The following is a 15,413-nucleotide window of genomic DNA, read 5'->3' on the forward strand; positions in this document are numbered from 1 at the left end:
ATTAAGAGGACATTTCCGGTTCCGTTATTCAGGACATCAAACATAAGTGATTCTTAAATGTGATCGATTGAATAGGCCTATTAGTTAAAAAAAAATTCTTTGCAACAATGGGATTATTTGTCAAATAATACTATGATGCCAAAAATGGCGAGACTTTGTTGCAGGCTCAAGATTAGGTTGCTTCTAATCATCGTAATCAATTAAGTGACCACATAATTGCTTCAAAATATACATAGTGTACCAAAAAGGCATAGTCGAAAAAATATAACCTATACCATTACATACTATTTGATAAAGACGATGTGCAATCGCAGAAAAAGATCATGAAATTGTCCACGAATGCCAAATCCAAGTGAAATCCAGTGAGCGCAAGGAAAAATTGCAGGAAAAGCAGAAATATACTCCGACGAAAACTGCAGGACGAAGGTGAAATAAAGTCGAATTACACGTAAGTCATGTTAATAATAGAAATATAAAGGAACGTTAAAATAGAGAAAGCAGTTTCGTAAAAAAGCAGAATCGTAGAAAGCGAGATGAAGAAAGCTACGAAAGAGACAAGGAACTGCAGGATCAAGAACAATACCACGGAATAAATAGAACAAAAATGGTACTACCACGTGTCTGCCTATCTGGTAGAAGAAGAATGAAGGATGAGCCAATAGTTCAACAGTTGGTCGCAAGAGGGACATGCCAGAATGTTGAGACGAGCAACAGATTTTGCAAAACTGAAGAGAAAGCAAAATGTATTTTACATGGGAGAAACTTGGCAAGGTGCGAAGATAGGAGTGAAATACAGAAGATAAGTGCAATATAGAAAAATTATTGAGCAAAGCAAAAAAAGAGGCATTTGTGAGCTGATTAAGAAAATAAGATAGGAAGATTGGATAGGACGATAAAGAACAAGATACAGGACAAGAGAAGTGCCTGACCTAACAATAAAGTGTGTAGATCAGAGTAGTTTAGTTTAGAGTGGTTCAGATTAACAGGATCTAATATGTAGATTTAGACATAGGTTTAGACATAAGTAGGATGTTAGGGACAAAAGTGGAGTACCAAAGTGCAGTCCAAACAGGAGAATATGTAGTATACTAAGTAGGATTGTAATACCAGAAAGATGTGATGTAGAATGGAAGGCTGAAAGATCTGGTATTTTGCAAACCATATCCCATTCTATGTCTGTCTTTTGGTAAAAAGATATTATCTTCTTGGAAAAAATAATATTATGTGACACTAATGAATGTCAATTTGTATTCCAGTAGTAGAGAACTATTTAATGAATTTAATTTAACTAAAATTAAAAATTGTAGAACATCAATGGTGCAGACCAGGACTTCTTAAATTGTAAGACCAACCATAACAGAATTATGGATGGTAAAAATTTGTGTACAGGCAATTGGAAAATCTAGTTAGGAATTCAACAAACCAATTGTTGCACCAATAGTGCAACTGTACATCATTGATAAGACTAGAGCAGGTCTTCTTAAAGTGTAGGTCGCCACCCTGTATATAGTTGAGTAAGGGAATTATGGGGTGGTAAAAATGCTCTGCTATATCCGAATATTCAGCCAAGATTTAATTCTTCATATAAAAATAAACAATCAAAAAGAGCTTTAATTTAGTTAAGGAATTTAATTTAGAACAATTAAAAAAACTTTTAAATTAAATTTATATTTAATGTAATATAAATATAATATAAATGTAATACAATATAATATAAATTAAATTTTCATTTGAAATTAAACTTCTTTGCTTTATCATCAATGAATGTTTCATTTTTGTATATTTACTTTGTATACATTTTTGTGTACACAACAGAAATGGTGTCAAATTTGTCCAGACAAAATGGGAATGGAGGAAGTTTATGGAGCACTGGTATAAAGGAATTTCTCATGACATATCAAATTAGTGCTTTAGTATCTATAAATACAGCCATGAATGCACATAAGTACACTGATATAACAAAAGAAAATTTAAAAGTGACAGACTTAAGAATTGGTCTCAAAGAAGTGTTCATCCTACAACAAGAAAATGATCCCAGATACACTGCCAAGAAAAGTAAAAAGCTTCCTCAAGATTCAAATATTCAGTTGCTTAAGTGGCTATCAACAAGGCCTCAAGTAATTCATCAATTGGCAACTTGTGGAGTTCATTGGATGTTGAGATTCCATTGGATAAGTGATATGATAGAATATATTTGGTAAAAATTATTGGAAAGTATCATTAAAGATTATAACAGAAACTTCACAAATTGCAGGTATATTTTCTATTGCAGAATATTTTAAACAGAATTTCTAGCAACGTGCAGTACCCCTGGCCAATTTGCAGTGGTAGCTGTGTATCCATATTACTTGTTAGTGTTTTGTAATATATCTATATATATCTTCTTTTTTTCTTTTTCTGAATAGCGTTTAATACCGGGTGTGTCCAAAAAATAATGAGAAAGATTTCAGTGAGAAACAGTGCAGTAAATTCTACCACTATTATTTTTGTTCTCTAGCAATTGGTTGACAATTCGTTAAAAGACTTTACTCTCCTGAAAATATAAATAACAATTTTGACCATCATATATACATGCGTGTATGTATGTATATTATATAAATTAGGCAGGTGTTTATATAAATCGTAAATAAATATATGTAAGATCAATATTATTTTCAACTTTATTGATAACCATTTTTACCACTTGTCCACTTGTTTTCTTCTTTTTTTTTTTTTTTTATTTTTGTTTCCGACTGTACGAATTTACAACGCGAACAATTTTGTTTTATTCAGTTTCGGTAAAATCGTTTCTAAATTTTTTGTATAAATTGTATACAAAATCTTATTGCTCGAAACTGGTTTTAATCGACAACCGATGTACATCTGATTCTACGGGCAACTTTCGTTAATGAAAGAAAATTATTCCCATCGATAATTTTCAGTCGCAGTACATAAAGACATCCGAGAACGATCAAAGTTGCGAACCTTCCACGGTAATTTCACTCCCTAACCTCTAATTTAGAAAATTTATTGCTAGATTCATTTTCTTACGTGTAAAATTTCCTCCCAAATATTTTATCATCGATATTCCTCTTCACTTACACAACACTATCGATCGATATATTTTATTAAATTAATGTATGTATATATATATATATATATTAATATATAATAAAACGACTATGAATAATACAAATGTTGGATATTCTTTGTTACTGCAGCTAAAGAAATCGGACGTCGATAAAATTAACAGACTCGTAACGAACTAATATATTTTCTCTAAATGTTTATACAACGCCTCTAACGTTTAAATAAAATTATGAAATTCCATTCATCTACATATATAACTGATAATAAAACATTGTAACAAAACATTTATATACATATCAGTTTAAAATCACCTATCATTTTCGATGACAACAAAAAATTAATAAACATGTGAAACCGTATAGAAAGTGGAGTAAATCGAGCACTCGCTCGATTAATGTCGTGTCCGAAAGAATTTTTTCCAAGAAACTTCCGAAAAAACCATAGCTAACACGAGATGTATTTTAACCTCTAATTTTCAAATAAAACAGTTAAGAAATAATTTCACGTTGGAAACGATTTATCGAGATCGATTCATCTTTTAAATAAATTGTTTTCCCATGAGGATTATCGAAATCCGATGGTGGTGCCACTCAACTGAAGAAAGAAATATTTTCCATTAATAGTCTAAAATTCGTATCTGTTAGGCCTCGCAATGAAGTTAATCGACGTTCTGCCATAGGCTTTGCTTAACGATCGATCGAACAACAATTAATTGCACATTTCGTTAATTGTTCGTTTGCAAACAATGTTGAGCATCATTGAATAAATCATGGCGTAAATAATTATTTACAGAGGCATTGTTTATTTGAAAGTTCGAATGAAAAACAGAGATAAATTATTCGTTATTTGGACAATTCTAAATGCATTGTTTAAAGTAATCATGTTAATTGTTATTTACAGGTACAATTGTATTCGTTATTTTTATTCATTTTTATTTATTTTTATTTATGATTTATCAACAAGTATAACATTACTGTAAACGACAGTTTGTAATTTTTAATCATGTTCGTTAGTTGTGAGAAAATTAAACAGGCTTTTTGACAATTAGTTCGAAAGGTGAGTAGTTTCAGAAGCAAGTGGACAAAGCAAGAACCGAAAATTATTTATTTATATATTATCATTTATCGTGTAATTAAATTCAAACTAAAAATAAAATTTCATTCGTAAATAAGAAATAATAGACAAATTGTTTCTCGTATTGTTCAAATGACTTCTATTTTCTATGAAATTTCATTCTTACTAGCAATTCGAACAGTATTTGAATTTTCTATTTACTGCTCAATAGTTAAACAAAGTTTTGCCCAACACTGCAAGTAAACTACAAATTCGATAAAATAACAATTCCTAATTAATTCCCTGATCAATTTCATTTTCAACGTAACCTGTATAACAGAAATTAGAAAATAGATTGGGGTTAGGTTGAGGTTAGGTTATTAGAAAATAGAGACGAATCGATCTCGACAAGGAGAAGGATACCGCGCAACTTTGTATATACATTAAATGTTATTATTTAATTCGAGTTTCTAACTGCTTCAGATTAAAACAACGAATTAAACGGTAAAGTTAAAATAATCCGGATTAAAACCGCGAAAGTGATCAATCGATTTTTCCCCGTTGAAATACCATGTTTCATTTGTTTCAACCTGTCATAGGCCTTGTAAAAATTATTTACCTATTTATGTATATATATATATATTTTTCTATGTTATATATATATATATATATATATATATTATCACCAAATCAACAAATAAATATCCTAAATATATTAAATATCGTATAATATATGCTCTCCCAACAAATAATATATAAGTTCTCATCTATTCTCGTTAATAATAATTCAATATAATTATATTCGTGCGTATGCATTTGTATACATATACGTATCTCTGTATACACACACATACGCACATATGAATTTATTTGTTTGTTTATTTATTTTCATTTATATTTATATGTATGTATATATATATATATTCTTCATTTCTTTAATTTTTCGGTTTATTTATCTATTTACTTGTTTAAACTTTAGGCGTTTTCCTATACGAAAATTGCTACCCTCACATCCCGGGTAGTTGTCCCTTTTGTTTTACCTTTTTCGTTATTCAGTTTACACAGATGGAGAATTTCTAGTAAAATCTGACGAAAAAATAGTAATCAACGTCTTGTTACAATTACCCCTTGGTACGTTTATCGACTGGCGAGGAAAAACTACAATTTGCTAAAATACCTTTGTCAAATTAAGAAACAGACGACGACGCCATTAAGCCAAGTTACGCAGAAACCTGGCAGTCCTCGAACTGACAGCAAGATTAGTTAAACGGATCACGGATCCCATAATTTTGTGAAGCTCACTTTGCAAAAGATTACCAACTCATAAAACAACTACTACATTATTAAAACTACTGCAACCATAGTTCCATTTTAGGCTTATAATTATTCTGCAGAAAATTTCCAAACCATATATTAACTATGCTACTAAATAAGCCATTGAAAATGGTAAAATGGTAAAACAACAACAAGAAATAAAATATATTCAACAGAGATAAAGCTATTTTTTTTTTTTACAGTCAAAACCCTGAAACTAAAACTCGAGTGCAGATCATCGAGGACTGATGGCTTTTTGCATAACTCGGCCCAATTGCGAGTTTAAAAATTCTATTAATTCAGACAATATCCCAGAAAAAGATTGGTCAAAAATTGAACTGCAAAATTCAAGCATATCATAATATCTGGTAAAAAAAAAAAATGTTTCAATTTTACGATCAAATATTTTGTCAATATCACACAATAAAAAATTGCAATTCGATCGTTATATTTACCTCGTTTACCTTTGAAAAATGTAAATTAATAAAGATATAAAAATTCATGTAAGTAATTAAAGAGACATTTCTATTGAACAGCTTGCTACTTTAGCAGGTAATTTTTCCTCTTTCGTTTATTAATCTGAAATCGATTAATACCACACTTTTCGACTGTGTGTTGTACGTTCTTTGAATGTTACGTTAAAAAGAAACATAACCTCTGTTACAGTTATCTTCGCAAAGAAAGTTAACTAAGAATTAGTTAATCAAAACTGCGCCCTCATCATCCTAATTACAGTAGAACCTCGATCATCCGAACCCCTGTCATCCGAATTTCCTATTACCCGTACGTTCCATTAACCTAACACGTTCAGCATGTAAGAAGTTCCTTTACAGAAATCTTTGTCAACGACCAACGATACTACTGGCGAAAACGATACAACTTCACAAGCAATTAGGTTTACAAGATTGCAGTTATGAGATGGCATATGCTTGGTTGGGCATCATATGTGTAACACTGAGAAGAGCGTGGAGAAAACTAGTGAATTACATTGAAGACACCATACAGGAAGAAGTGGAAGATAATATTACGACAGACGTAGAAGAGACTCTTTCTGCATTGAACACAATACTAGGTTTCGGTCATTGCAACAGCCCTGACGTAATAGAATAGTTTCAACGCGATGAACCTTCTTCTATTGGCCATCGTGCTAATGTTACGTGTGCTTCGAATAACGAATTAATTGAGAAACGAACATAATGGCAATAATGATATTCCTCGACGTTTTGTAATATTTGAGTCCTTAGACATAATCTATGCAGAAAAGAAATGTAACTTTGCCGAATGAAATCTGCTAAAACAGCTACGTGATTTAAACAGATCATATTTACTTTCAGTATCGATATTGCTGTTATTGGGTTGGCTAATAAGTAACGTCGTGTTTTCACGCCACCTGGCGTTCTGTTGTCCTCAAGTAACGATGCGGTATACCTAACCTCACAAATCGGCTCGTAAGTCAGCTGATGGCGCCTCTGACGAAAAAACGTATAATTGAGCAAATTATGCCGTTAAAAAAGATTTGCAATGTGCACGATAATGATGCTGTAAGTGTAAAAGTGATGTGAATGGTTGTTTACGAGATTTCGTAGTGGAGATTTCACGGTATGCGATGAGAAACAGCCTGGTACATCCGTCGAAGTTGATAATGACAAATTATCGACTGTTGATAAGCAGACTGATTACTGAGATGTTGAAAAAAGCGGAATCTAACGTTCGGAATCACCTACATCAATTTGTAATAGTTTCCTGATACGAGACGTTTGATGCAAGAGTAGTGTAAATGAATCTTTTGCCTATTTAATGTAACAGTACAGCTCAAAAGCATAACCTTCATTCTGTTTTGTCGAGAAGTCGTGTAAGTATGTCTTCGTTTCTCGGTGGATAGAAGAATATGTGAAAATCAGCCATTCGACCTCTCACAGAAATGTTACTTTATCCCTCGTTATCTAGTAATCAACTTTTTTCAATCAACTTACACCATTTTTGCATTAAACGGCTCATATGGCATTTAAGTTCCGCACAAATTGCCAGGAAGAAACATAGCGGATAGAATGTTGGAAAATGAGCCATTTCTAAAGTGGATTGTCACAGTTGATGAGAAATGGGTCACCTACAATAATGTTGTACGGAAAAGGCATTGGACTAAGCCGAGATCAATTGCATTAACAACTTCCAAGTCCAAGTTTATAGCCTGAGAAGATCACACTGTGTGTATGATGGGATTACAAGGGAACAGTGTATTACGAGCACCTAGCACAAGATGAGACTATAAATTCTACGAAATGTTGTAACCAATTGGATCGGCTAATGGCGAATATCGAGGAGAAATGGTCAGGAATAACGAATAGAAAAGAAGTCATTTTTCACCACGACAATGAGAGACCACAGGTCTCGTCACAAACTCGACAAAAACTGAGGCAATTCAATTGGGATGTTCTCTGACATCTTTTCATCTTCACATAATATCCCTGAATCGTCATTTGTTCAGATCTTTATAAAATTCAGTGATAAAAATGTTGATTCTTTGGGGGCCTGCAAAATGCACATGTCCATGTTCCTTGCAGAAAAAGATGACTTTTGGAAGAGTGGAATTATTGTCCACACTGAATAAAGTTTCTCAATAAAAACACAAAGTGACTATCTTTTTTTACAAAAACTACAATATTACCTATTACTCAACCCAATATTTCTTTACATTTTTCAAATATATAGAACAAAGATGAGCTTTCAAAGATGAACATCTTATTTAATTTCATTATTTATATCGCCATTGTTATAGTTTATGTTCATTCTTGAAACATATAGAGGACAAATATGAACGTTCAAAGATGAACATCTTTTCAAGGATGAACACCAGGAAAGTAACTATTCTACTATTCGAACATACTTATCCTTCAATTAGTGCGGACAACTGAGGTTCTACTGCATTTCATTGAATTCCATCCTAAGAGGTTGCTACTACCACTACGTTCGTTCGCGAATTGTAAACAAAATTGTCTTTCGTTCATAACAAACGATCGTGTTTATTACTAACGAAATTGTTTCATTTCTTTTTTTTGTTCATTTCTAATTATTGATCCTATACAAGTTATACCATTTATTACGATTTTTTTCGTTATTAAGATCGATTTTTTTTTTTTTTTTAAATCCGTTTCGAAGATGATTTTTCTATCAAGTAGGCCGCGTCCGCTTTTCCCTTTAAAAACATCTCGCTGTTAGGTTAGATGTTTCTTTTTCTTCTTTAAGTTCACGATACTTTTCGTTATTTTATTTACATTTTATCAGCTCTCTGTTTACGAATTGTATTCAACGCTCATTGATAAATTTAAGGCTCGGTTATTAATAACGATAGTCGGATGTTTTAATTATTATTTTTTTTTTTTTTAACGAATAATAATTTACGAAGGTAATATCATTGATTCGTATGATTTTCAACCGATCCTAGCGGTGCTAATTTAAAACACGGCGGTTTAAGGCATAAGGACAACCTTCACATGATCCAAATTATGGAAATTTGGAAATTACGCGATTTAAGACGTCACGTTCTTTCTCAAAGAGACGTTCTTCCCGTACCTTCGAAGATTTTTTAATTCTTCACGTAATTGAACTACGTCATGTGCCATAATAATCTGATATTCTGAAGCAATCAACGAATTGATCCTATAACGGCTTTAACTGTCCAAATAGTCTCGGCATTGTTTCATCGAAGGTAAAATATCAATCTGCGAAGTAACTCGACTTGCCATTCTGCCTTTGTTACGTCAAAAAGGCATATCTGCAACTTCCGCTTAAATCAAGTCACTGCTGTCAGGCGGCAGAAAAATAGTTTTCCCGTATGTATAGCAAATAAGAAAGCCATACCTGCGTTAAAACTGAAGATATAACAGTTCATATCCCGGACGTATGCGAAATCGATGCCTGGTTGTTAAATATTGAAAGACACTTTTCTCAAAATCACCTTTCGACCAGATACGCCTATTTGAAATAACACGACAGCATTGATCCCTCCAAGTTCTTGAACTTTTTAACAATAGCGAATCCTTCGTGTAATTCAGTGGTTATGTGACATATTAACCACGGCCAGATTAAACGGCGAGCCAATTTAATCGAAAATGGTAATTTTCAAGATGTCGATGCCGAGAGAGGACGAAGCAAGAAGGTTAGTCGCAAGCCGCAAGAAGTCCCCAGATTCGATTGAACGTTGCGAAGTTGTTCGATTATGGCTGCACGTTCAACGCACTTCTACCACCTCTCACTTATCTTCGGGATTTGCCCTTGGTGATCTTTCTGTTTCCTGTCTCTCACTGCGAACAAATATTATCAACCCTTCCAGACTTCTTCTTTTCCTTTCCCTGTTTTGGTATCCTTTCATTTACATATATCTACTAAAACATCTGTGTAAAATTTTTTATTGTGCACTGTCGGCCTTAAGTACGTATATACGTTAAGACAGCTGCTGATATTTAGTATAAATTGACTGTTTACCACAGATTTTATTTTCTAGTTATTTTATCAGAAATTTTATTATTCGTGTGTCTCATAAGGTTTACTAAATGAAGTAAATTTAGTTACATTAATTTCTCAATAAATATAACGAGTATGTGTTCTAATACGTACTTATGGTCGGCAGTGTAGATACCTATATTACAAAAGATTATAGTATTAAGAAACATATATAAAAGACATTCATGAAATACATAAAGATTATATACACGGTATTTCGTAATAAATTGGCGATATTTAAGGGGCGGATTCAGCACCTAATTCGACACCACAACAGAAAAATACTGATATCAACATATCAGTCATTTATTATATAGCAATAATACTCGAAAGTCACTATTTTAGGGAACACGAGTTTGAATATTCCGAATTGTTATCTTCTCCCATACCTTCTTTGTAAAAATGGCAATTTGTCTTGGAGACATTCGGCAATTTTATATAACGTATTTTTGTGGAATTATTTTTAAGCTTGGAAGTTGGTATACGTGAAACGCATATGGGAAATGCGAGGACTAATGTGCTCGAATATTAATTATTTCCTATTATACATATGTAGTATTAAATGTAAAGAATAGTACGATATATCATTGCATAACCTCTCACAATTTGTACTAATTACAATTTATAGTTATATGTTTCCCCTACCTTTTCTTAAATTGTTGAATCATTTCGATGTTTTTTAATTAATCTCCTCAGGATAGGCCGGCTGTGTATCGTTTGTGAAAGTATTTGGATGATTGGATAGCTTCTGCTTGTATTTCTCAGCATGATTTTCGACTAAACTGTTACAGCTTCGTGATGATGCAATAACAACCCAACTGCCCTCACGTGGTGAATTTTTAAAGTTCACTTATAGGTATCTACCAGTAGAAAGTACATGCAAGAAACAATTGCTTTTCCTATACCAATAATTAAAAAACTAGAAATTGTGAGTTACTGTTTACGAGATATAGCGAGCTTAACATTCTGTCATTTCGTATCAAATTACCTTCGTAGGAGATGCTAAAAATAACTACCTTGCATTTCAGTGCATCCATCCATTGGATTTTTAACCAATTAGCTGTTTTTGACGAGTATACTCGTCGTTTACTGTTAAAATTGTTTAATACTGTTTAAATTGCAATTTTTTGCGAAAACTAAAATATATTGGTAAATTTTAGGATGTTTTGAATATTTAGACGCCGAGAGGAAATAAAACGAACAAATAAAGAATTAAAAAATTGTATATAGTGTGAACGATGTGTTAACAGTTAACTGGTTAATTGTGGGGATACTTGAAATCAATCGTGTACTCAGCACCTACTAAAGTTTTAAATAAATAAAAAATACTCTTGGTGAGTACTATAAGCCCTTAAATTCTTGGACATTTTTTTTAACAACCCATTGTATATATTGTACAGTATAACACATTGCGATATGTCAATACGAATCTTTTTTATCTTTTACTTTTCTCTTTTTAGTGGTGCTGAATTTGTCCCTCAAATGTTGCCCATTTATCATGAAACACCCAATATATGCAAGTACTTCATGTTGTCCGTAATACAAGCGTGATTAATGCGATTCGTTTCAAAGCATTCTTCGTTGCAATTAAAATCGTTGGATCCTAGACTAATTACTGCCCAAGATTCCTTAATGAAATTAGTTAACTGTATCACGAGCGATACGTAGGAATTAATTTTAAAAAGCTTACGATTAATCAGAAAGGAAGAATATCTTAAGTATAACTTCCTCTGATTGGTCGGATGCGATTATTGAACCCAATTAAAACGCGTGCCTATCGTTTTAAATTAAGGAAATATTAATGAAGAATGTATAAATGAGACAGCTGAATGTCTGCATAACAGAAATCTCTTTTAACCAAGTTTCACAGAATTTCTGAATAGAAATAGTATAAATTCTAAATTGCTGCAATAGAATATGATATAAATAGTCTTGGGCATTTCATGCATCTAACATTTGTGCTATTAGTTGAATGTGTACAAAATTTTTAATTGCAAGGAATACTAATTTTTCATTGGAAAACACTTAGGAAACGTTAATTTTTCTTATTTCACTTGATGCCCATTTACGATAATCAACTAATAATATAGAAATTATCGTATTAACCTGTTTCTTACAGAAACGTGTGTAAACACGTGTGTAAGCAAATCGTTCAGCGACAATAATCGCATTTATTGGTAAATATAATTGGAAATGTAGTGGAATGTAGTGACATGTAGTGGAAAATCAACTATTGATTTTTCAAGGGAAAATAAACGTAATTTAAACGGTCAGTTAAAGCGAATAACAATAAAGTAAAAAAAGCTAATAGGATTTTTTTGTATTATTTAATATAAATATTGATATATTTATCCTTCATCTTGATTTTACTGGCTTCATCTCTATGCCGGGTCATGTAAGTCCATGCAATTTTTTTTTATTAAATTTTTGTGTTTTAAAAGATGCAAAAAATATTCTGAAGACTCTTTCAAGCTTCCAAAATATCATCCAGTAGTTTTTATTCCTACCTCGTTTACCTCAGTCGTTTTAAACAAAGTAAAATTGAAACAGAAATGTGGGAAGAATGAAAAATGATTTAAAATTACTGGTCGAAAACGACCCAGTAAGCAGATGGATGATTAAATACTCCTTGAAAATTTGATTCATTCTTCTGAATGATTAGAAAAAAATGTTATTTTCCCGGAATTTTTGGAATATTTATAATTATAATATTTCTAAAAAAATTATAACAAAAGAAAAGTCATATTTTTATATCAGCAAATCTTATGCTTATTTTATAAATAAATTTTATATATAAGTATTTTATAAATACTTGTCAGTGAATTAAAAGAATAGTTATTGTCATAAATTATATAAATTAATTTGTTTATCGTAACTGCTTCTGTTAAATTCAGTTATTACTTTCACTAATATGCAATTAAATTCTAAAATAAAAAACAGGGAAGTACGAAATTGTCACGTACAATAATTCATTTTTTCATGGTTTAAATATCAATTTAGATATAATGTGTTAATTTAAATTAATTTCGCTGTTCAGTTTTTCCATTCACTGAGAAATAAAATTGCGATTCTCATTTTTAATTCAACTTGCTTCCATTGAAAACTAACAATTTCATTGTTACAGGTAAATTTAATTATGCTACTATACAAATTGATATTATACAAACATACGGTACGTGCAAAAATTACAGACCACCTATGGAAGGAACATAAATTTTTTGTTTTTTTTTTTTTTTACTGAGGTAAGGATATTTTATGTTATTTTAAAAAAGCAACTGATATCTTATGCGATATTCTCTTACTCTTTCATGAAAGAACCATTTTTTTCTTTTTAGAATGCTGTTGAATAATTATTTAAGAATCTCGTTGCATTATTTTCAAATTTCAAAAGTTGCTTCCCTCTTCTTCTTCATCATTTATGATCGCATATTATACAATATTTAAATGAAGCTTTAATGACCGCATTTTCAAAAAATATGCGAATCATAAAATACCATAAATAAGCATCATAATGGAAAGATTGTTGGAAAAGGGAAAGATCTACGTATTTACGTAGATCAGCAGAAACGTTTCCTAAGAATGTATTCGGTTACCCGTTACAGGATTAGCAACATAGCAAGCAAAAAATTTTGCACTTTTTCTTTTAACTAAATTGGTGGACTTATTAAATCGGCAGTACTATAATGTATAGTTCTATTGGACCATACGATACACCAACCAATTTCCAATGAGCTGGAAAACTCATGAGCAGAGGAATCCAGTAAAGGTGGTCAAGGTCACCCCATCCTAGCAGCGAACATCCCATTCAGAAAATATAGGTCAAATTGCGATAAAAAATGCATTCTTCTTGCAGAAAGTTTATTTCATTTAAATGTATTTGTTACTATGTACATGTGGACCAGAAATGAGAATTCACAGAGAGAAAAATACCAACTCTGTCCGAGGAGATAGTAAACTGTATTAAAAGACACAAAGGAAGAATATAAAAGCACTCGAATAACAAAATTAACAGAGGACGAGTAAGTAGCATCTCATGGATTCAAGTACATTATGGAGAAGCAACAGTCGTGGAACAACATCCTATAGAGGATTGGTATTAACATGATACCCAATCACAAATGATAAAAGAGAACTATCAAAAATGGAACAAGACAAATTGTAATGAAAAGGTGAAAGAGAAACAAATATGTTTAGGCGAGCAAGAGAGAGAGAGAGAGAGAGTGAGAGAGGGGGGAGAGGACAAGGGAGAATTACAAACTTTTAACACAATCTCGCCGCCAAAATTCAAGAAAGATCATGTTGCACACGACTGAAAAGTAGATTCACTGTGACAAATAGTCATCGAACGCACATATTTCCCTGTGTGTTAGATGATACTTCATGGTAGCACATATCGTTGGTTTTTATATGGGTCTTACTATAATATTACTGTAGAGTTGGATTATGTTGTCAGATCGAATTAGATTTGGCTCAGACTATTCTACTGGCAGGTTTACACATTTTAACCCATATTTTCTAAATAGAAAGTTTATATAAATAGAATAGAACGTTTACATATGCAGTAGCTGTGACCAATATTGGATTCCTCTACTCATAAGCTTTTCCATGTTGTATTATACGAGCCAACGGACGTAGGCCTAAATACTTCAGTGCAGCCAAATCGACTATGCACGTAACTGTATATTTGAGCGGTGTACGTGTATAAATTTAGTGCGTAAAATTGAATTATGTCTATAGGTACGCGTTTATCTGTGACACAACTACAAGCATAGGCGACATGTTTACCACATCGTCTAATTTACGTTTATATAAAACTAGAAACAAGAGATAAGAATTAGGTTTGGATTCGGTTAGGTTGGCAACCAATATCGACGCATGCGCTATTAGACACGTACATTATAGGCAAAATTCACTGCAGTGGTAATACATGATTAGGAAACCGATAATTTCGATACGCCAACTAGTAGCAAAAAATTGAACTACCGAGAATAGATCGAGTATCTATCACCTATACGATCACCAATATTTAAAGGAACACGTTGTAAAGAACGTGTTTTAAGTTCGTTTTAATGCCTGCGAATTGATCAGTATAATAACAGTCGTATAATTATTTATGTAATTATAAAAATTTACGCAATGGAACTTTTTCTAGAATTAAATAAAAATAATATATATTGTTGTGTGTACAGTTGTATGTAAAAATGACGCTGTCCGCTTTTATCATTTTCTTCGGGGAACCGAAAACCTACAATGTAACTAAAAAATAAATAAAGTCAAGAGGAAATTGTTGATCGCTTCAGTGCATGGGTTAAAATTATAACAATGGACAAAAGTGTATCATTATCTATAAGAGTATACTCATTATATTTTACAAAAAAAGATTTTGTTCCATCAGGTAAGTATTATTGCAATCATAAATAGAACTGGACATAAAATTCATGAATCTTAAGAAGTCGTATAGGAAATTTATTTAAATT

The 15,413-nt window shown here is 31.9% G+C and overlaps 1 protein-coding gene across 1 annotated transcript in view; it reads right to left on the reverse strand.

Annotated features, from left to right (window-relative positions):
• Nucleotides 1-8,499: 8,499 nt before the first annotated feature.
• Nucleotides 8,500-15,413, reverse strand: part of LOC139996546 (uncharacterized) — a 76,981-nt gene continuing 70,067 nt past the window's right edge. The window contains exon 9 of the mRNA XM_072020956.1: nucleotides 8,500-9,737. Coding sequence (XP_071877057.1) covers nucleotides 9,686-9,737 — 52 coding nt within the window. The 3' untranslated portion in view covers nucleotides 8,500-9,685. The remainder of the gene's footprint in view (nucleotides 9,738-15,413) is intronic.

The sequence above is a fragment of the Bombus fervidus genome, chromosome 18 (assembly GCF_041682495.2).
Source record: "Bombus fervidus isolate BK054 chromosome 18, iyBomFerv1, whole genome shotgun sequence".
In the NCBI taxonomy this organism is placed as follows: Eukaryota; Metazoa; Arthropoda; class Insecta; order Hymenoptera; family Apidae; genus Bombus; species Bombus fervidus.